The sequence below is a fragment of the Cystoisospora suis genome (assembly GCF_002600585.1).
Source record: "Cystoisospora suis strain Wien I chromosome Unknown contig_1915, whole genome shotgun sequence".
Lineage (NCBI taxonomy): Eukaryota > Apicomplexa > Conoidasida > Eucoccidiorida > Sarcocystidae > Cystoisospora > Cystoisospora suis.
The window spans coordinates 9,892-34,011 of record NW_027154715.1 but is presented as its reverse complement, the minus strand read 5'-3'; the positions used below and the strand labels follow the sequence as shown (position 1 = coordinate 34,011).

Below are 24,120 nucleotides of genomic sequence, written 5' to 3'. Positions count from 1 at the left end.
GGGACCAGGATGAAACTCATTTGCGCAGGCCTACGATGAGGTTGTGTGAGGGTCCTTTTGGTTCCCTGTTTGCCAGTGATCACAAATAAACACTTACTTTCCGTTAGCTCTTCTTTTCTTTGGAAGCTTAGCCTTCTCACGTCAGCTGGAATCCTCTCACTTAGTTGTCAAACTCTCTTCGTCGGCCCCACGCAAATTCACACTCGAACGCATCCGCATGCTTACGGTTTGTCTAGGATCGAAAACATGGTGGTCTTTCTTTGGCCATCTTCTGATTTTGGGGAAATACAACGATCCCTGTGAAGTCGCCTCTCTTTATCCAAGAATAGAGAATCGATCTACGGCATTTTTGCCATCAGAGATCAGAGTCTGTGTTTGCTACGGGATATCTTCTCCTCACCTTCCAAAGTAGCCGAGGGAACAGTCAGCGCGGTCGGGGCTCGATCTTAGCTTGCTGTCGGATGTATTCGACAGCGGGAGACAGCTGGAGGCTTTTTTTTGCTCGGGAAGTAATGTAGCCGTCAAGATCTATAAGCTCGCTTCAATGCTCGATTGACTCGTCGTTGCCCGAGCACGACACTCTGCGAGCCTCTCCTATTGAGGATCGTGTTGTTATGGCGCGTCAATGTTACAGATCTAGCATCCCAATCGAAAGATCCTTGGCTATTTAACCTAGATCTTCCAGCTGCTTAAGTTCGGAGTCAGCCTGATTCTGCTAGTCTGCCATAAGGCAGAGCAATTCGGCAGGGGGTGACTGTCAGAGTATGGACCTTTGCTAGCGTGTGTAGTTTCTCGGACTTGGTCAACCGGCCTTCAGCTCTTTTCATTTCACTACGAAAGACGCAAAGAGCAATTAAAAGCTTTCCAGCTGCGGTACTTGTGTTTGCCGAGGGTCACGTATGCTAGGAATCCTGATATGCAAGATGTATTCGTTTTGTCAAGGCAAATGACATCGGTACAGCGGCACAGGAGTCTCTGCGGTGACGTCGAGAGGCTAATTCCGTTTTTTTCCTGGTGATATACGCTGCGCTCCCGGCTTGGTAAAAACCCACAGAGCAAAATGGAGAGCCCGTACCGCAGGATCTACAGTGGGGACAGCAGTCGGAGAAGTCTCTACGGACGTCCTAACTCGGCGTTCAGAACTCTCAGTCGTCAGGCTTCCACAGCTGCCTCAACAGCCACATTAGGGCGAGTAAGTACGCCTCTTCAGACTGCAAGACAGACTCTTCGTTTACCGCCACCCAAACCAAGCATCAGCAGAGCCGGGTGCAGTTCGGCAGTGAGTGATTTTTTCTCAGAGGTGAAAAAGGGGAAGCACGGAAATGATCGGGACAAGTGTAGACAGAACGGTCACGAGGAATTGCAGGAGCAAGAGCCTTCCAAACCCAACTACAACAGCGAGCATGTACAACATCTGGGAGCCTTTGCAGTCGATAAGCAACAGTCTCCGAGAGTACAGGCCACTCACGACCGGATAGATATCTCAGTGGGAGAGCAGAAGAAAGGCACGACAGCTGCTGCAGGAAATGGCATGTCCTTCGGTGGTAGCGGGTTCGACCTCCAGGGAAAAGAAGAATCTGCAGGCAGAAAAGGCGGAGAGCAAGTACCACCACACATGGGAGAAAGGAAGAGGAGAGAAGACGAAACAGACTGTGTCAACCGCATGATTCCTAAAGATGAAACTGCTCCAGGCGAATCTGTCCCTCTGCGGAGCCAACACCAGCTGGATCAGCACGGCGCCATAACACCACATGCAACGGACTGTCTTTTGTCAAGACAACCGTTTTTCACTCATGAGAGGTCACTGGACTCTCTTCACTCGCTTCCACTGATGCCGCACTCGCTGTCATCCAGGACAGTTCTGCGGACAGAACTTTCCATCGAAAAGAAGCTGGGACCTGCCGCGCCTTTGTGTAAAACAAAATCTCCAAGGATGAAGACAGGACTGGCTAAGAGTGAGGGGCATCTGACAAGAACCATCGCTCCAGAAACGCAGGCCCAGCCTGCCACAGAGACAAGGACCGCCAGGTACAAAGCGTCCCCACCGACGCAACCGGGTGTACATACATCCCAAGTAGGCACACGAAACACCAAGGCCAAGCCTTGCAACCGAAAGATGCCTACATATTTGGGTTCCGGATCCAGAAAAAAAGCCCGATCTTCTTCTTGTGGACTTCCACCAGAGCGTCTGAGCCGTGCAGGTCTGCGCCCAGGATATGCCGGAAGACTCTCAGGTGGACGAAGACAACAACTTAGCAGGAGTTGTCAACAGACTCCGCAGCCACAGTTATCGCCGGTGACCCCTCCCGGGGCCGTGAATCTCCCAACAAACGAAAGTCTGAACTTCTCTCCTCTCAGTGCTTCTCTTCCTCCCACCTGTTCTCTCCCTAGTCAACAAGTCCCGCCTTTTCCAATTGATGTCAAGGCACTGCGGGAAGCTACTGCATCCTTCTTAAGACCCGAGGGTCCCCCGTTGCCGGAACCCGAGAGCTTCAATCCTGTTTCTATCCCTGTGACACAATACACTCCAAAGAGAGAAAAGCTCGGACAGAATGTCAGTGTGCATGGGGATGCGGCTCCAGTGAACACTGAAGGCTTGCGTTATTCATCGAAACACCTTCCGCCTCTGTCCGAAGCAGAATTAGCTACTTCCGCCGCTTCGGCACTCTGCGCAACTGTCTCTCCCGGCGTTTCATCGCCAGACCACGAGGTTCCACAGAAAGCAGAACGAAAAGGTTTTACCTTTCAGAGCGTGTCTACTTTCTCTGATACACAGTCCAGCCGGCTTCAGATACAGAGGGAAACAAAGCAAGATGTGGCTAGTTTGAAAGAAAGAGAAAGTCGGGCCATACCAGGAAAGGGGCAGCAAAGAAAGTGTCGTGAGGACTCCCCGTCTAAAAACATAGTATTGCAAGGTTTGTCACCTCGAAGTCGAAGTGAAGTCAAACGAGAAATGAAAAGGTGGTTCAAGGAAAGATCAGCCGCTGCTTCAAGACAAGGAGATTTCTTTCCTCCCCAAAACACTGGAGGAGAAAGCCATACGCTAAGCAAGTTAACTGAAGATCTTCGGTTTCATTCACCTGAACAGCTGGTGCTTTACTACAAGAAACAGATAGGTAAAGACACAGCACGACGAGCACCAGCACGACCGACTTCTCTCTTCTCAAGCCAAAAGTTACATACGATAGTTCCCTACAGGCAGAATGCAGACTGCTCGCAAAACCTCTCTGGAGTCTGGCAATTCTATCCAGGGGATGGAGAATGGAGACTCCTTCACCTGACAGAATGAAGGGCTCTTCGTCTTTCACTTCTTCTATACCACACCTAGTATCTTCGCCTCCCTATCAGTTCTCACAGGGAGAGAAATAGCTTTTTTCTACGATTACCATAGAGCGTCTCTCATCACTACTGTGACAGTGCCTTCCCTACTGTGTCCACCAGAGAAACTTTGGGAGAGGTAAGAAGGAAAAACTGAAGTAGGTAAAGTATGAGCTACGTTTTTATCTGAAGCAGAATGAATTCGAGTCGGTTGCATTGCAAACGCTCAGTAGCCTATACACATCACTAGGCAAAGCACGGGGTTCGCGTGTGTTTTCGCCAGCGGAAGAGAGAGACATTGGCTCAAGTTCTTTCGTCAGTCTCCTCACCTTCTTCAGACCCTTAGACGAAAGATGTTTAGAATAGCATCGATCACCTTGTACATGTTTCCTGTCAGTGTGCGTGTCTGTCTTTTGTCGATAGAAGCACTTCAGAACGAGCGTGAGGTATACGCGGAGCAAATGAAAAAGTGTCGATTAAGCTCTGAGGAGGTTCAGCAGCTCCGGCATGAACTTCTACACCATCAAGAAGAAGTAAGAAAGAGACAGAGAAATTCCTTTCCACTCAACACGAGAGACAGAGAAAGTCACTCGGGCCGAACTGCCTCAAGAGGCGGGCTATCTACAGAGTGTTAAAATCTGTCTTGGCCGCCGGCGATGCCCCGTGTCAGAAAGTTCAGCAAGCAAAGAAAAGACCCAGAGATAAACGGTCTCCTTAGCTAAGAATGAGAAGTGAGAATGGCGACATTTAGATTGCTTGGCGCTGACGAAGAAGAAAGCACATTTGGCAGGAAAGAAAGAAAGACAGGAAGAGAACTCTTCAGAGAAGGCCTTAATGGATAAGTCTTTGTCCTTTCTTTCATTTCTTGTATGGTGTTTCCTTTTCTTGCTGAATCTTTCTTGCTCTTTTCTTTCTTTTCCGTCCAGACACGCAAAACCCAACAGCAAGTGCTAGAGAAAGATCGTTTGCTTGTGGAAGAAAGGAAGATGAATCTGAATCTAGCTCGCCAATGTGATGATTTGAAACGTAAGAAGAAAAATCGCCTTCTCAAGACTTGCATCTGCTTTTTCAAGAAGAGACATGAAAGTACCTCTCTCTTCCTTTTTTCTTGTCGGTCATAAAACACGTCTCGCGTAGATAGATATCTGTAGCCAGACAAGAAGTCGGAGTGAAGGTAAGGCAGGCGAGAGGTAGAAAGAATGAGTAAAGGATGAAGATTTGCAAACACAACAATGTGAAAGCATCGCCATTACCACCATTATTGATCTTAGTTAACAAGGTCTTAGAGACCTACGAGAATAGAAAAGAAGAAAGTCTTCTCTCTCTCTTCAAACTCCACCGTACAGAAAGAACTCTCGCTCAGACACAATACAAAAGACTCTTCTATCAAAATGAGAACGGAAAAGAAGGCAAGAGCAATCCTGAGGGCGTCTTTCAAGTTGTTTTTCCTTCTCTTTACAGTCTACCTTCCTTCAAACTGAAGAATGATGTCTTCCTCTTTCCTCGAAATAATAAATATGTACATATATATACATATATATACATAAGGATACACTCTACCCTCGCGTACGCCCACGCATATACTATACGTAGACTCATTCATATCCTTACAGCGTGCCTCTCTCCATGGGTCTACACAGGGATATATACAATAGACGTATGTGTAGAGGTCGTTTCGTGAGTATTCAAGAGACTTCTGAAACACGTGATGCTCTGGTACCTCACGTAAACATTTTTGTACATGCACATATGTATATCCCCACGTGCTACATATATATATATACATCTACATGTAGATATATATATATATATGTATATGTCTGGGTGTGGATGTATAGATGTAGGTATATATATATATATATGTGTCTATATATATATGTAGGTGTGTATGCGATGACGTGAGTTCCCTGTTTGTGTTGATTAGTGGAAGCTGAGAGATTCAAGAGAAAAGCCGAACTTCTTTTGAATGTCTCCAAGCCATCAGTCGAAGAAGTCTTTCTACACCCCAATGCTATTCCATCCAAAAAGTATCATTTCTATACAGCCCCGTAAGAAACACATCCTATCTTCTTTCTCTTGTCTCTTCTCTTTTATCGACTCACGCGTCGCTGCTACATTCTTCTTTCCACTTAGTTTTCCTCTTCTTCAAGTGAGTCCTCTCGTTTACGATGCCGAAGATTAGAAAGACGAAAGAAGATCTCTCTTTTCTTACTTCTTCTACTTGTTCGCCTCTTATGTATCTAGCTCTTATCTATCCATATCTCTCAATCTATTTCTATCTATTATCTACCCATGTATGGGTCTACCTATCAATGTACCTATCTATCTTTAGTCTCTTTATCAATCTCTTTAGAAACCCTTCGGCTTGTCTATCTCTTGTTTGTTCATAAGAAAGAAGACATTTATCAACCTCTTTCTTTTCTATTCCTATCTATCTTTGGACAGGAGGAGTCAGGAAGAAATTGAGAAGTCTGGACTTTCCTTGCATGCAGTGTGTCTTTTATTCTCTTCAAGACACAAAAGGAGATGACAAGAGAGACAGGAGAAGGAGTAGTAGTAGCCATAGAGAGAGTCTATATCTCTTGATCTCCTTATACACCCCTAAGAGGTAGTTATATCGACTCTATCTCTCCAAGGTAAAGAAGGTCCACGTGTTGGAGAATTCATTCCATGAATAAAACGTTTTCTTTTCTTGGCTGTATCTACACCAGCGATCCAGCTGATGAGGATGACCGAAGAAGGTAGAGATCTCTCTCTTTTTGCTATTCGTCACTTGGACTAAAAGGAGAAGAGGAACAGGAAGGATGGATAGGTAGATGTATATGACAAGATCTTAGAGAGTCTATACGGAGAAAAGGCGCGAAAGAGAATGTCATCTTATGTGTTTCTTCTGTAAAATTCCTCTTGTTCTTTTACATTTTCAAGATAATGATTTGGTGTCTTCTCCATTCTTCTTCTTCTTCTTCAGCTCTTCTCATCCCATCTTAGCTCCAGAAGAAAATTCTTCTTCTTCTTCTTCCTGTTGCACGACAATCCAACCTACACCAAGAGAAGAAGCAGAAGAAGAAAGAAAAAGAAGAAGTCGTCTAGGAGATACTAGATCCTCTTCTTCACATAGGAAGGTTCTTTCTCTGAGAAAGAAAGAAAAAAATCCAGGAGGAAGAAGTATAAAGAAAGGAGAACAGCAATCGAGACTTGCTATCATCGATTCTCCACCCTCTTGCATGCAGAGAAGAAAAAAACTTCTCTCAGCAACACATCTAAGAAGAAGCAAATCCATTACCACGACAATTACAGGATCAACTCTAAATGCGAAGAGAAGGTCTCTTTCTCTCCTACATGAGAAGAAAGAAAGCGACGACGATTTTCTTTCGCCCAATGAATATCATCGATCGATTTCGTTACAAGGAAAGTCCAGAAAACAGAGAACTTACCTAGGGCCATCTAGTGAACCTGGGGGAGTGATCAAAGTGGTACGTCAACTGATGTATAAAGAGAAAGAAGAGAAAGACTGGGGTGTATATACACCCCACGGAGGTACACGTAATGCTTTCTCTTGGAGAGACTCTAAAAAGAGAGGTAAAATAGAAAGCTTGTAGATCAAGTAGGCTAAATACCGAACTTGCTCGCATGGTGATCTTGCAGATATCACATAAAGAGGGAGGTTTGTGTATCTGCTAGATTCTCATGTACATGTATAGACATTCTCTCAATCTGACGTTTCTTTCACACCTGTACTCTCTTTCATGACTACGTCCCTATATACGAAAGAAAGGGGGAGAGGGACAGACATATCAGTACATACACAGAGATATGTATAGACATATGCATACATGACTGTAGGTGTATAGAGAGAGAGATATCAATATACATACGTATATATGCCTAGGTACGTCTAGATAGAGCTGTATATATATATATATATATTTATGTGGACAGAGAGAGAGAGATTGATAGAAGACATATATATGATCGAGTAGGCAGGGAGACTTCTGCAGGAGTCCTGGGGGTTTATCATTCTCTATGAAAAGTAAGAAAATTCCAACGAGAGAACCTTATCTTGTTGTCTTCTACATGTGGATATCTCGCTGCTTTGCCGAATCCTATAGTATAGACATACTCCATAGGAACTGAATCGTCTCCACACATGGCGTTTTCACAGTCGACTAGACTTTTCACAGGCCACGGCAAAGACGAAGACACCAGCTCCGTATGTATACGTATATGTATCTCTATATATGTATACATAGATATACGATTCTGTGTTTATGTGTGGCTATGTGAAGGATTGTAGCTATACCTATACATATATGTGCCTAGTGAAGGTCCTCATGGATTGCGAAAGACACTTCGTCTCATACATATAGAAAGATGTATATGTAGCCTGAAGTCTACATAGAGTTATGTAGATACATGCATCGGGAGGATGGAGATGTGAAGTAGTAAGACTTGTGCCTGTCTTAGAAGGTTAGTTGTTCATTCCTAGGAGGAGGAATGGCCTCACGATAAAATGCTAGATATGTATATCATGAGAAATAGACCTTCTCGCGCACAAGAGAAGCTTCTTAAGAAAGATCATCCGTTTCAATATCTTTCCTTTCTTCCTTTTCTCTTTCCTTCAGGTGTATCTACCCTGCGAAGAAGTCAAACCTCTCACTCAGAAGCTTACAATCCTCGAAGACCGTCTACACAGACAGGTACACATATATATATATATATACATATACCTGAGAAGAAAGAGATAGCGGAGAAAACAGAAGAGAAAGAAGACGAGAAAGAGGAACAGACGATGCATCTCCACATTCATATTCAAACGTAGAGCCGAATTGGACGGCTTTAATTTAGCTATACAACTATCGTTATCTTTATACTCGCACTACGGAGGTGTATCTATGTATAGACATGTCCGCGGCTAGATCTTCATTCAAGGAAGGTAGAGGTAGCAACAGGTGAGAAGACAGGAGAGAAGAAAAGGAGGAGAAGGAAGAGAGATGACTTTTTTGCATGCAGTTCTTTCTACTTTAACCACGTCTCATGATAGAGAGATGATCTTTCGAGTTCTCCTCAAGTCTCTAGCTGACTCGGAAGATCACTAGTTAGTTATGGAGGAAGAAGAAGAAGAAAGAAGAATATCTACACATATGAATGTGATATATTTCTGATAAAGAAAGACGAGAGAAAGTAAGGAGAATGTAGAGGCAAGCCAGGCAGGAAGAGTTGGAAGTCCGGTCGTGTTCTCTCTCTCTGTCTCTATCTATCTGCTTGGGTAAGATTGGCTAGAGCGCTCTCTAGGAATATTACAAGACGTAGGGAGTGAAGAACACTTCTTTTCTTTCTCTAAGAAGAAACTGCTGGATATTGTCCATTCCTTGCTGTGTTCTCTTTCTCCTCTTTCTTTCTCTTTCTCTGTGGGTCTGTAGCAAAGTGCTTATGAAGATCTTATTTCTCTCATTCAAAATCGAAAGTAAGAAAGAAAGAAAAAGAAAGAGAAACAAGAAGAAGAAAACGAAGAGCCTATACTCGAAGAGAAAGAAAGAAAAAACGAGACGAAAAGGAAGAGGTTCGCATGCACTGAGGTAGCTATAGTAGAAGGTTAATATGAAAGAGCCAACATGCTTAGCTTACTCTTTCTTCTACCAATCCTTCTTCATGAAACAAAGAAGAATCTCTCCATTTCTCTATGCTAGCAAGAGGCTAGGAAACCTCGTTAATCAAACTCTTCTCTTCAGGCTTGCTACATTCATATATATATATATAAACTTGTGTGAAGACAAATACCGGGAGAAAGAGCTGAAAGTGTTGATACAAATGAACTGGCCGACTAGACGCTTGATACATAGACACGTCTATAGTAGACATTCTGTCTGTCTATCTATCTATCTCTATTCCGTATATCTATCTAACTATCTGTAAGCAAGCTATCTATCTTCAGCCTCTCTCTGATGTATCAGCTATATCTCTATTATTAGTCTATCTATGGAACTGTAGTCTAGCCTTAGTCTATCTATCTCCAGTCTATCTATCTACTATCTATCTTCAGTCTATCTATCTATCTATCCTTCCTGTATCTTCAATCAATCTATCTATCTATCTTCAATCTATCTTTAATCTATCCATCTATCTATCTATCTTTCCTGTATCTTCAATTAATCTATCTATCTATCTTTAGTCTATCTGTGAATGTTTAGCCTATCTTCAATCTACCTATCTATGTATCTATCTTCAATGTATCTATCGGTACTTGGTCTCTCTGCTTCTTTCAAAAGTGAACTTGTTTGGAGGGCAGCATATTTCTTGTCATGAGAAGAAAGACTTTTACAGCCTTCTCTTACATAACAGGGCGTAGATCTTTCTGTCTCATGTTTTCCTTTCTCTTTCTTTTCTTCTTTCTTTCTCTCTGTTCTTTTCTCTTTCTTTTCTTCTTTCTTTCTCTATGTTAGACTCGAAGAAGAGAAAGTGAGAAACGAGCATGAAGAGACTACGATAGCTTGTACCGCCAAGTACGTCGTCTCTCCACATAACGGCATTCCCTCGCAATCTATAAGATACTTCTCTCACTCCTCTCTATACATACATTCACACATACATTCATCTATATAAATTACATATTCATACATACATACTCATACATACACAGACCCATACATATTCATAAATCCATACAGACCCGTACATATCCATACATGTTTTTACTTATTCACACATACATACATACATAAATATTCATAGATACATAGATAGATGCATACAGGAACATCTCCGGGCTGAGTTTGGTCTTTCTCATCCTGTCCTCATTTCCAGTAGTAAATGGTAGACGTGAAGAAAGAGTGAGAAGAAAAGGAGGGCAAGTGACAGCAAGACCTCCCTACCGGTCTGCGGCTCTCCTCTTTTCCAGGTATATCAAAATACCCATAGATAGAGAGATAGATCGGCAGATACACAGGCAAATACCGACGGATAGTGGGAGAGCTCGGGACTTGCCTCTCTCTGCCTATACGTACTGTCCATGCAGGCGTCTCAGAGGATACCGAGGCGGGGGTGTGTGTGAAGAAGGGTGTGAGAGACTTTGTTGAATACACTGTTTCTTCTTCTTGTCTCTCTCTGCGTCTCCGACTGGACTTCGAACATGACAGGGTCATGAAGGAGCTTAACGAGAAGGAAAAGCAACTTATCGATACAGCTGAAAGTGAGTTTTCAAGTCAAAGCTGCATGTATGCAGGCATGCATGCATGCATGCGAAGAACCCTTAAAGAAAAAGAGAGAGAGAGAGAGAGAATTACTCTCTTTCGAAGCTCCACCTTGGAAGACTTGTGTGTTGTACTGCCCTTTCCTTACATTATGGTCCGTCCTCTCATCCCTACCATTATTAGCATATGAATCGAGGCACTCGCCAGTCGACCGGCCTTCATACAATCTGAAAACGAATATGACCACTGCACGTCCATACATACATGTATAGACGTATGTCTATCAAGATAAGTACCTGCACAAATACTTGTATATGGATATATATATATATGTGTATATGAATATACGTGTCTTAGTGGGCCGAGAATGACAATAGGAAGGGAAATCGACATGAGGTAGGCACAGGGTTCTTCCTGTTTAATGAGAACAAGCTCTCTTCCTCTTCCTATTCATTTTTCCCGATCATCTGTCTACTTTAGCTAGTTCGGTGTCTACTGTGGAGATATGCGCTGTTGTACCTGTCCTCTCCATCATAGGTGTATGTGCTAGATACATCGACCCATCTTGAGCGTAGCGACGTCGCTCCTAAGCCAATGGAACCTGCATGCAAGGCATCTCTCTCTCTAGAACGAAGACCTGTGAGAAGTGATACATGAAGATCACTTTCAAAAGGTGTATATACAGACAAGAAGAACACCTACTCACATGGGCAATCGTATAAAGAAGAAGACCTGAGAGAAACAAGAGACTTTCTCCTTCCATCGCAGTCGTTTCTTTCTGTTTTGACCTGAAGAACCTAGATCTTCATCTTCACATTCTCCCCTTTTCGGCTTATATTCGGTTCTCACCATGTCTATCATTATAATGGATTTGTGTAGGATATTTTCATGTCAAGCACCAACTGACAGATCTTCAGACTCTTCATAAAGAAGAAACTCAACGTACGAAAGTAAGGTGTCGCCAAGAAAGATAAAAAGCAAGGGAGAGAAAAAGAGAAGGAGGAAAGTTGACTTTCTTCTCTTTTTCTCGAGTCTTTATCATGAAGAGGAAGGGAATTCTTCATGATGCCACTTCTTGGAGAAGACAGCCTTCTCTAAGTCTTTCTTCAAAGTTTCAGCTATGGTATGAAGAAGACGTTGTGGAAAGATCATCTTCTTGTCTACCTCTCTGTATGTAAGGGCATAAGTCAGATGGGATGTTATAGAATGAGAGAGGAGAACGAGGGGAAGAGAAGAGAGACTTATCCATCTAGATATCTAGTTGAGATAAGCTTGCGTTATATGTCTTGGAGCTAGCCATGAGAAATGACACACTAAAAAAGAAGGGTATAAACGCCCTCATGAAGTACATATAAAGATATAGAGAAGGAGAGATAGATAGATAGATATACGACATATCTGTAGACACTTATGTCTCTTTCTCTCTTCTTGTATTCTGTTTCTGTCTTGATCATCTTCAATTTCTCTTTTCTTCTTTCTCTCCGTTTTGTCTCTCCTTTCTTTCTTCAAATGGAGATAGAATCTTCGGGAGCAGTTGAACTGCCTCGCCTCACTCCTAGCGGAGAGACGTAAGAGAATGCACGATGAGGTAAGAAAGAACAAGGCGACGGAAGACAGCTCAACACAAAAGAGGTCCAAGGATCAAAGGAAGAAGAAGAAGAGAAGAAAGGAAGATCTACGTGATACACGTGGATATGCTGGAGATAGAGATGAGTGAAAATTGAGACTTGGAGATGTTCTTCTTGTTTTCTCTAGGCTTCCTCTCCCTTCTTGGTCGATTTAAGAGATCAATGAAAAAGTGCATGCATGTGCAGTTACGTAGACATCTAGCACACACAGATAGACGTAGACGTATGATATGTATGCTATGGATGTACGACCAAAGTGCGCGCATGCATGCATGTCATCTATATGTAGAGATGCGGTGTAGACTGAAGAGCATCTATATTCCTATGTGTTAATCTGTCTATCAGACGAATAGGGGCAGAAGGAATGAAAAGAAAGGAAAGAAAGAAGAGCTAAGACAAGGAAAAAAAGCTCTTCTTTCTTTCCTCTTTTCATTCCTTCTTCTTCCTCTTTTCTAAACATGGCAGATAGATTAACACATAGGAACATGGATGATCTTCAGTCTACACCATAGAGATACACATGTAGACCTTTACGAGAAGCTTTACGAGAGAGTTACTTTTAAATCTTCCTGGACGCGCTGCTGCTTTTGCCTGAGGTTGCCCGCTCCGGTGGCTTCACTGTATACCATACAGTTTGAAGGATCTAGAAAGATAGGACGAGTCAATAGATAGGCTGGTGTATGTACACCTCAGGTTGCGGTGTATATACACCTCAATTTCTGGTGTATGTACAAAGCAGCAAAAAGAAAGGCGTTTCCTTCCTTCATCCATTTCTCTATGTATCGATTCCTTTCATTTCTCTTTTCGATCTTTTGGTTATCGTACTGTGGTGTATACAAACTCAAGAGAATCCATGTCTATCTATCTCTCTCTCTTTCTCTCTTTTCTCTTGTTTGTCTTCTTCTTCCTTTGTCTCTTAAACCACCTTCGAAGCATTCAGAAGGAGAGATTTCAAAAGAAATAGATTCCTAGTCAGCACACAGCCTCAACGCAGAGAAAGATCCGAAAAAAAAGAAGCGAGAGAGGCAGAGGAGACGAGACACCTGACAAGAACGTCTGATCTCCGACTACAAGAAATACGTGAAAGAAAGTCATGCCTTCATAAAGAAAGAGAAAAAGACATGTATGTTTTCTTTCTTTCTTTCCTGTCGCCTTGTTTGCTCTCGATCTTGGTCACTCATCTAGGAAGCTTCGAATGCACTCCGGAGAAAGTTCCGAGCTCGGAGAGGAGGCTCTTCTCCTCTGCTTTATGATAGAAAGCAGAGGGCTTCTGAAGATGCGTAAGCGGGCTCTTTCTCTTCAATTCTTTCTCCTTCTCATCTCTCTCTATCCCTCGAAATGTCTGTTGATAAGAAGATGAATTAGAATAAACTTGTCAATAAGGTAAAGAAAGATAAGAATTGCCAACTTGACGGAAGAAACAGCGGCAGTCGTAGTGTCTGTCTCAACTCCACATACACCTCCTCCTCCTCTTCTTCTTCTCCCCTATCTCTCCTTTTCTCTTCATCGTGATCTAAACCTCTCGGGAGAAAAAAAGAAAGAAAGAAATAAAGAGAAACTTCTCTTCTTTTCTCTTCGAACTTTTGCTCTCTTTCAATCTCTTTCTCTTTCCTCCTCTATCCGTTTCAGCGTCGCCCGATTAGAACCACTTCTCATTCTGACTCATTCTATAGAGTTCGTCTCTTTTCTTTCTTCTCTTCTCTCCAGAGCGAAAGAGAGAACACAGATGAAGAATAGAAGGAAGACATCTCGAGAGAACTTGTAGATGAATTTCTAGACTGATAGATAGGTCGGTCGAAAGAGAGATCGACGGATAGCTAGATAGAAAAACATATCTCGGCCTACATAGCAGGTAAATGTACATACGTATACATATATATCTCATCTAGCTAGTCAGGTACGATGAAAGAAGTGATCGCATATGAGAAGTTCAGCGCGTTTAGTTGTGATATCTTATATATGTATATATATGTATATATAAATGAGGGGTCACGTTGTTTAAATTCTACCAAAGTTGCTGTTCCCTACTGTCTTTCGCTTCAATCAGATTGACTCGCATGTGTAGAGATATATATACATATATATATATATATATCACACATCTATTAGTAGGGACCAGGGTGCATGCACGCATGCAGTGACTGACTTCAAGGAAAAGTTGTAGATGTTGTGCTTGTCCTTATTGACGTTTGTGTGTCTTTTGGTGAATGAATGAATGAAAAATGTTCTTTTCTTTCCTTCTTTCTGTGTTTCTTTCTCATGAATTTGAATGAAATTTCATGGCGTCAGAAAGAAAGAAGACTTAGCTCGTCAAGAAGTCCTTAAGCTTCGAGTAAGCTAGGAAGAAGATAGGCTCCTTCTCTTCATCTTCTTGATTTGTTTGACTACCGCGGCTTACTCAGCCATATTATCCTTTCGATTCTCTTGTTCTTTTCTTTTCTTCTTCTTCACCTTCTTGTTGACATAAAGATGTTGAGACTGGATTCATACGGGTCTCCTCTCTCCAGATAAACATTACACTATATTCATCTATCTATCCATCTATATATATTCATATGCATACATACTTATACACAGACACGTACGTGTCTAACTAGACATACACACGTACAGTGCTGCCGTGTAGAAATGCAGACGAAGATTGATCGTATGCCTCTACTGCTTCCACCACCCTAAGTGTATGAGGCACCTCTTCATACCCACAGCTGCACGTAGATAGGTCAACATATGCAGCTGTACACACATCTATAGAGAGATAGATAGATATATACACATATGTATACATATGGATATTTATATATATTCATAGACATATACATCTATATGCCTTGGGATTCTTCTTCTGTAGATGTCTTTCCCCGAGAGTGCTGGCTGTCCTTGCCTACATTTTTCCCCCTTCTCTCTCTTCTCTTTCTTTTTCTTTCTCTCTTTGTCTCTCTTTCTTTCTTTCTTTCTGTCTGTTTCATAAGAATCTGTCCTCGCAACGAGAGGGCCTGTGATGGCTTAGGTTTCACACTCTATCTCTAACGGTCTGAAGAAATGCGAAGAGAGAGAAACATTCTTCCCTGTTTCTTCTGTATATGTCTAGATATCTGCGTACAGCTAAACATTCTCATTCCTTCATTCTTGTTTACGAGCTGTCTTTGTAGTTTCCTGCAAGTGAAAAGATTCCTTTCTTTCGATCCTTTCTTTCTTGTCGATCAACAGAAACAACTCGAGGCCATGGAAAGAAAGAATAAGAAAGAAGTGCATGAACTTCGCAGGGCAGCTGAAATAGCTCGACAGAAGTTACGAACTGTCGAGTTTCGACGTCGATGCGATCTCGAGGGCTTCTCCGTCGATGCTCTTCAATGGAGAAAAAGGATGCAGGTAAAAAGCAGCAGAGACAAAGAAGGGATGAGAAAGGGTTCTATAGAGACTCATAGAATCGGTTCTGATCTTCAGAGCTTCTCACCTTTAAGCGAAAAGAAAGAAGAAGAAAAAGAAAAAGATGAAGACGAATGGGCTTTAAAGAATTCTCGCCTTAAGTGTGCGTGTGTGTATCGCCATCTTCTTCTTCTTCTATGGGACCGAGTCGCGGTTGACGTCAGCAGGATCTTGGCTGGATGCAGACAGATGGCTGCGTACGTATGTATGTCTACATGTAGGTATGTATGTAGAGACAACTCTTTTATTTCTCATCGAATCGCTCCCCTCCTACTCTCTTCTCTTTATCTGCCTACCGCATAGTCTATTCCCGTAAGAGCAGAGCTCCTTGTCACTACTACAGGTGCACATTGATAGGTATACATATACAGACATGCAAATGTCTACGATACCCATTCAGAGATCTCTATAAATGTAAAGACATATACATGGGAAGACATCCTAGAGCCAAGACAAGGAGAAGAAGAAATTGCTTTCTTTCTCTCTTTTTCATTCCCGGCTCTTTCGTTGAAGCGTCTTCTTCTTCTTTCTTTGGAGTGAAGATTTCTCTCCTTTCTTAACATGGTGCATGCATACACACATGTGTCTGTACATTCATGCTGCTGCTTCTTCTCTCTCTTTCTTTTCATCTCCCCCTTTCATTCAAGCTCCTCCATATTCTTATGTCTTTCAATCTTTCTTTCTTTCTCTCTCTCTCTCTCTCTTTGTCGTTCTTTCTCTCTTTCTCTCTCTCTTTTCTTTCTCTATCTATTTATCTATATTGTGTGTCTCCGTCCTTCTTTCGTTCTCTGTGTGTTTGAAGGGCTTAGAGAGGTGGTCGTACATGCTTGGGAGACTTCTCGAATCCAGGCTGAAGCTTAGTCTCTCTTATAGAGATCGAGGTAACTACCGACGAATCATGAGAAGAAAAAGAAGAGGAAGAAATGCAAGGAATCTACGCCCTTCACTTGCCCTCGCGGTCATGACGAATAGACAGATGAAAGAGAAGACGAAGAAGTAGAAGATTTCTATCGATTCTCCTCTCTCACCATTCACAGATAGATAGATAGATAGATATTTCTCTCGTCTCCTTCCTCTGTTTATCGCTTCTCTTAAGCAAGAAAGCGCTGGATGTTCATTCTTTTTTCTTCTTTCTGTAGTTGCCTTTCGTTCATTCCTTCTGTTTTGTCTTTCTTTCGTTCCATTTTCTTCTTTCTGCTTTTTCTATTCTTCTTTCTCCTCTTTTATTTTCTCTCCTATCCGTCTGCCTGTTCTCCAGCTGTAGTGACGAGAGAACATGAGGAGCTCGAAGAAGCTCTAAGAGATCTTAAGGCGTCTATGTGTTTATCGTTCAATCCAAAGAAAGAGAAGAAAGAGATAGAGAAGTCTATGAAGAGGAAGGAGAGTGAAGTCTCTCTAGAGATAGATGAGAGAGAGGAAGGAGATCCCAAACCATACACAAAGGCAACACAAGTCGAAATCTCCCCATCTTCTTCTTCTCCTCCTGGCCGTTCTCTTTGTAGACAAGAAGAAAAAAGAGAAGGAAAGACTCGTGACACTTCCAATCTCCAATCTGACAGTCAGGTTGATCCCTCGCCTCCACTTCCTTATCATCTGACAGGGGAGAAGACGTCTTGTCCTTCTTTCCCACTTTTCCAAAGAGAAGAAGAGAACAATTCTTCTTCTTCTGATGCTCCTCCTGACGTACCTAGCAAGTCTTCCTCTTCCTCTTCTTCTTTTTCTTATCCTTCTCATTCAAGCGTCACCTCCTCATCTTCTTCTTCTTTTCTTCGTAAGGTTTCTCCTCTCCAGTCGATCTACACTGAGAGCCCTCCCGTGGCGACGCTACCCTCGTCTTCTTCTTCAAAGGAGATAGAAGGATCTTCTATTGCTCTTGCGCAAGAGAGGGAAAGTAAGCTGCATCCTACGATAGACGTTCCGAAGAGAGAAGGAGAAAAGAATGAAGACGTAGAAAGATCTACAAGGAATGCTGGCGATAGGAGATCACCCTCTAGGGCTCTATCCTATCCTTCTTCATCTTGTCTCTTTGGAATATCTTTATCTCCTCAAGCTCTCAGATCATTCTCTCATACACTTCCATCAACCATTTCTCCTGCTGGTATACTTCCAGCAAAGAAAGATTCGTCTTGTTCTTCTTCTCTTCGCCCTCTTGAGAAGATTCATTCTTCCTCTTCCTTATCGAACTCTTCTTCTTCTTCCTCACATCCCCCTGGAGATGTCTTTCAGACCCATTCTCACTTCAAAACTTCTTCCTCCTCCTCCTCCTCATCTACGCTTTGCCTTTCTTCTTCTTCATCGTCAAGCGCGTATCCATCCGAAACGCTTTCCCCCTTTCCTCTTTATTCTCCATCTCCTTGTGTTCTTCTTAACTCTTCTTCTTCTTCTGGTCCTTGTAAAGACCACCGCTGCTGTCATGTTTCAGCAGGTGTCCCTTATCATCCTTCGCCTTGTCCTTCTCTTCTTGTTCACCCCCCTGGAGGTCCTTGTTCTCCTCCTCCTTCTTCTTCTTCTCATGTTTCCTGTGTAGTTCATTCTCAGGCAGCCTCCTCTTCACTCCCTAGTTTCTTCTCTAGGCCTCCATGTGGATATAAGAGAGAGGACGTCCATGTAGATACAAACACCTTGGTCACTTCCATTCAATCGAATCTTCAGAAGAAAGAGACTTCCCTGTCTACCACAACACACGAACCACCCTTCATACAGTCTTCAACCTTCTCATCTTCTTCCTCTTCCTCCTCTTCATCTTCTTTCTCTTCTTCCTCTTCATCGTCTTTCTCTTCTTCCTCTTCATCTTCTTTCTCTTCCTCCTCTTCATCTTCTTTCCTTTCCTCCTCTTCATCTTCTTTCTCTTCTTCTGCTTTGTTAGACTGCAGGGGACCTCCGTCTTCTTCTTCTTCGATGAATGTGTTGGCAAGGGAGAGTCATCTATCAGAACGGGATCTTCATCCTCTACATCTCCATCCATTATTCTCTGCCCCTTCTTCTTCTTTCTCAGTCTTTCAAAATAGCGATCCTTCTTCTTCTTCTCTCTCATGCGATTCCTCTCTATGTCTCTCACAGCAACCAAAGTCCGCCTCTACGCCCGTCGTTCTTTATCTCCCTAGTCATTCTTCACAGCCTTTACCTCATGCATATCTCGAAGAAGATGAAGAAGAGAAGAAGAACGAGGGCAAGAAAGCGAAAGAAAAGATTCTTCCTTTCTCGACCTCTTCTACTCATGCCAAGATCTCTTATCAGTCTACACATCACAGTCATCTTACTACACCTAGACGTACCACAGACTGTAAGCCTCCTTCGAGGCTTGCTTCTTCTTCTTCTCTCCTTCTTCCATCCGAGGAGAGAGGAAAACGACAGAAAAAGGCTTTCTTTTTCTTTCAACAGAAAGGAGAGAAAGAAGAAAGAAACACGAATCGGCAGAATAACCCTACCTCTCTTCTCTCTCCTAAGAAAGAGATATTCGAAAGTCCAGACAAGAAAGAACGGAATCCCCCTATCTATCTAAGACACAATCCTTCATGCTCTTCTTCCTCTTCATTACCCTCCAAGATCGCACATCACCTATCTGCCTCTTCTTCTCCTTGTCCTTCTCCTTGTCCTCCTATTACAAGTGCTACTGACCCATCGATACAACTAGGGGCGACCTTAACAGAAGGAGCTACCATCGACAGTCGTCGTCATTCTCCTTGCTACCCCCTAGTAGCTCCAGAAGAAGAGGGATCTCTCTTATCTTCTTCTTCTTCGCTTAACAGATCCTCTCTCCTCCCTCAAGAAAAAGAGAGCAAGTCCCTTTTCTTCGTCAATCAAAGCAATCCCTCTCCACCTGCTTTCATGACCACACAAGCGTCAGCTATGGGTCCTTCTTCTCTTTCTTCTTCTTCTTCACTTACGGATCACTTTCAACATCCAGATAAACGAGAGAGAGAAAACAAAGAAGAGAGCAACAGGCCTTCTTCTTCCTCTTCAATACCGTCTTCATCTATCCAACAGATACCAAGATCTGCAGAACCCAAGGGAGAATCTTCAGTTTCTCAATCCCTCCTAAAGGGACAAAAAGAGAGACACAAAGAAGGAGACAGAGATGATAAGTCTTTATCAGTGAGAGAGATATCGTCATCTAGGAGTCATGAGAGATCTTCGTCCATACCTCTCTTCTTCAATAGTGAAGAGATGGTCTCCTATCTCCCTAATCCCCCCTCTTCGTCACTGTCTTATCAACAGCATATCTCTCCATCGTATCTGCCAGAGCCCTCTTCTTCAGAATCGCCGCTACCAAGAAAGGCTCTTCTCTCTCAAACATTATCGCCGCATGCAGTGGCGTCTTCTCCTCTCCCCCTAAGAGGTGGTGACTTCAGAGACGAAGAGAGGCAAAGAGAGAAGGAGACGAAAAAGAAAGAAGAGAAGGAAGACGACAGGAGGGAAGACAGAGAGAAAATTGAAAGCGAAGAAGAGATGAAAAGGCACAAGATAAAGAGGAGAGAAGAAAGGGAGATTGTAGAGAGTTATGATAAGAGTGAGAGACCTACTTCTCTTTGTCAGAGTGCCTCATTTCTATGTCTTTCTCTCCAAGAAGGAGAAAGAAAAACCTCACGAAACACGTTTCAAATCCTTCCTTTCATGAGCTGTAGAGAGAGAGAGAAAGAAGAATCTCTTCACGGAAATAGGTCTTCCTCATCTTCATCTGCAGATTCGGCCTCTCACTTGGAGATAAGAAGACATGAACTCATCGCTAACTCCTTCCATGATAGCATACCACACAGAGAGCCTGTCTTGGGTTATGACGACGTTTTCTGGCAGAAGAAAAGTCAAGACGAGAATACAGCACTTGAAGGCATGAAGAAGACCCTTCCGCAAGAAGGCGACCACCGGGGGGGTGAAGACCCAAAGAAATCCGTGCTAGGGTGTCATAACAGATCTACGCACGAGGATCTCACAGACCCTGTGTCTGCGATGCAATCAATAAGAGAATGGTGGAGACAATCGACACAAGAATGGAAGGGACTCCCATCGATACAACAAGAAGAAGAAGAAGGAGGAGAGGAGATGCGAGAACCGCAGCCGATAAGCAGAGAACAGAGGAGAGGCGAAGAAGATGGTGGGGAAGGTGAAAGATCTTTGAAAGGACAACAAGGGTCTTCTCTTGAAAAGAGCAAAGAAGGAAGAAGAAAAGAAGAGGAAGGAGTGACTGTTGTGAATTCAAGGGCTTCTTCTACATCTTTAACAAGTCTACGTGAAGACGGGCTGAAAGAGAAGAAGAAGAAGAACAACAACAGTATGGCGATAGCAAGGGGAGAGGAAAAGAAGAAGAAGAAGAAAGCGGACAAGGAAGAACAAGATGAAGATGATGATCGACAGCAGGAGAAAGACGAAGAAGAAGAAGAAGAAACGCCTGAAAGAAGGATAGAAAAGAAATGCGAGAGGAGAAATTATGACGACAAGGCAAGAAGTTCTATCACTAGAAAGAGAGAAGAGGAGAGCTCCTTCGCCTCTTATCGTCAACCTCTGTGTATTCTCTCAACTCCATCCAAAGCCTCCTCACATCTTCCACTCGTCAACTTCCCTTTGCCTTCTTCTCTCTACTCTGTCTTCTCTACAGCTTCATTCTCTTCTTCTTCAGATCACCATGCTAGGACAAAGAAGACGAATGAGAAAGAAGAAGAAGAAAAGACACAACAGTCTCTGCAGTACGGTCATCCATCTTCACCTGTGTCTTCCTCTTCTCGTTGTAAGGATTTCTCTACGAAAGAAGAGAAGAGACACTTCACTCGAGACTTCTCCCAGGGTGGTACTGTTCCTTCTTCTTCTTTTTCTTTCTTTTCTTCATCTCTCTCGCAAGATATGACAGGTCTACAACGGCCGCTAAGGAAAGAAGAGAAAGGTAGAGGAGAAGATATAGGAAGAGGAGGAGAACAAGAGAGACAGGAAGGAGAAGGAGAGAATGTGTTGGTAGTGTATGATAGACAGCAGGATGTCTCTTCAAGCAAGAAGAAAAGAGTAAAAGAAAGTCTCTCTCCTAACAGACCTTCTTCTTCTTCTCATCTTTCTCCTGTCTCTTCTGCTTCTTCTTCCTTGATCTCTCCTTCTCGACGCCATCGTACAATGAAGATCTGTAGAGAAGAGGCACCCCTCAACCGAGTAGCTCAACCTCCTTATCCTCTCCTTCATTCGCTTCAGTTTTCTGGAAAAGAAGATTATCTTAAAGACACAAAGAAAGAGAAAGAAGATCTACACACAAGGTCTTCCTCAGACAGAGAAGACAAAAGACAGAAGAAGAAGAAGAAGAAAACAGAAGAAGTTCATTCAACACGAAGAGGAGATGTTGGTAATGATGAAGAAGACGAAGAGAAGAAGAAGAAGAAGAAGGAGGAGGAGGAGGAAAAGAGAAGAGAAAGAAAGGTGGCGAAGGATTTGCGTGACGCCGCGCATTTAGATGAACTTCGGTCAAAGAGAGAGGATGAAGAAGAGGAGTGTAGAGAGGCGCCAGATGAAGGATTCGAGAGAGAGCTCACCGTAGAGACTTTTCTTTCTCTTCTTCAAGGAAGGAAAGATGTATGTAATGAAGAGAACAAAGGAAAGAGAAAAACAGGGGGGAGCTACAGAGAAAGAAGAGGAAGCAGTAGAGAAGGAGAAGAAGAAGAAGAGAAAGTTATGAAGAGACAAGGAGGAAGAAGGAGACACGAAGACAAAGAAGAAAGTCATATGAAGTATCTAGAAGGGAAGAAGAAGAATAAGATCATAAGAGAGATGTTCCCTCAGACCCAATCACCCTCTTCTTCTTCTTATCATCCTTATCTCTCAACCTTTCCCTCTATGTCTCATCCTTTCTCTTCTTCTTCTTCTTGTTTTCTGCCTTTCTCTCTCTGGACGTCTTCCTACTCTCCCGAGAGTATTCACAGACACCTCCCTAGTGCGTATAGAGACACCTCATACCAGATTCACTTGGAAAGGAGCGACGAAACAACCCTAGGAAGAAGAAGAAGAAAAGAAGAAGAAAATAACGCAGCAAAAGAAGAAGAGGAAAGTACAACAGGAGATGAGGAAGATGGAGCTCACGCTGTTGACGATGATCTAATCTCTCTTCATGCTTTATCTCCTTCTCCCCCCTCTTCTTCCTCCTCTCTTCTTCCTCTATCTCCTCCTGGCAATGTTCTTCAAGTCTCTCCCCGATCTATCTCGGAAGATCATCTCTCTATGAATGAAGAGAAGAGGAAACATAGGAAAAACGAAGAGGAAGAAGAAGAAGAAGGATGCTCCTCCTCAAGGAAGCAAAGACAGAGAGGTCTTCTCTTGTACGACGGCAAGAAATGGAAAGGTCTTGATTTACTAGACACACACCGAGATAGAGGAGCAGCAGCGGGAGAAGATGAAGAAAGAAGAAGAAGAAAAGGCGAAGGGAGGGGTGCATGCAGCTCGTGGAAGAGTCAAGAGGAGAAGGAAGAGGAAGAAGAAGAAGAAAAGATGAAAAAGAAGAAAGAGAAAGAGAAGAATGAAGTCCTTGTATCACAGCCGAAGCAAAGAAATCGAAGAACTTTAACGCGGACAGAAAGCCATAGATGTATGCCAACCTATCAGAATAGGTCTTCTTCTTCTTCCTCTTCTATTACTCTCACTACTACTACTACATGATCTTTTTCATCCTATGAATGAAGGAATACTACAGTCTGATACATTTCTCATACATCTCCGTCACTTACTGCCTACAATGTATACACATACAGCTACATATACATGCAAATATACCTATATAGTGTATGTGTATATGCATATATACGTATCCATGTGTATATATAGGTGCGTTTTCTATATGTGGGAGGTTCCCATCGTTGTGAGGTCATGTACGTTCCTTATAGGTGAGTTGTTTGATCTCTTCGGGTGTCGTTCATTCCCCTCGGTAGGTTTCTCACTCTCTTTCTTTGCATCGATTCGAATTCCTTCTTTCTTCTTTGGCCAGAGTAAACCGTCGTATGTCATTCATTCATTCCTTCATTATCTCATACGACTCTCTTCTCTTTTTCTTTTTCTTCTACAAACTTCCAAATCTACAAGGAGAAGGATCCTTTGTATCTACCATCTCCTCTCTCAGAAAGTTACGAGTAGATGAGAGGAAACCCTTCGTCAAGATGGGAATGTCCCGCCGAAGTCGTGGCGGCTAGAGAGAGCTGAAAATCTAACTCTTACACCTTACCTTCTCCACCTATCATAGTCCATACATATAGAGAGATATGGATATAGACATAGATATAGGGACACACCTACATGTGCAGACAGATGGAGTGTATCTTCTTCATATCCCCCATTCTTCATTGGGAATCATTCACTCTTTCTTTCCTTCTCTTTCTCTCTTTCAGAAGCTTCTGTAGAAGAAAGAGAAATTCTCACACTCGGAGAGAACTGGGAGGATGATAGAGGAGGAAAGGATCTCCTGGATCTTCTTTCTGTCTCTCTTGAATGAAAATCTGCATGCTCTCTGTCAGGTCCTATCTCTCTCCGGGATACGCCGGAGAGGCAGCAGTATCAATAGGTATGACGATGTCTGTATATGTATGAAGATGTATAAATCTGTG

The 24,120-nt window shown here is 42.9% G+C and overlaps 1 protein-coding gene across 1 annotated transcript; it reads left to right on the top strand.

The window, feature by feature from the left end:
* Positions 1–1,060: 1,060 nt before the first annotated feature.
* On the top strand, positions 1,061–23,182 carry CSUI_004170 (uncharacterized protein; the record flags this gene model as incomplete). Its single annotated transcript, XM_068064363.1, has 10 exons — positions 1,061–3,116; positions 5,833–5,926; positions 6,287–6,897; positions 7,941–8,015; positions 10,331–10,504; positions 11,385–11,455; positions 11,552–11,679; positions 15,283–15,502; positions 16,362–16,440; positions 16,818–23,182. 10 exons carry the CDS (start codon positions 1,061–1,063, stop codon positions 23,180–23,182), a joined length of 9,873 nt encoding a protein of 3,290 aa, XP_067923661.1.
* Between the last annotated feature and the right edge of the window lie 938 nt (positions 23,183–24,120).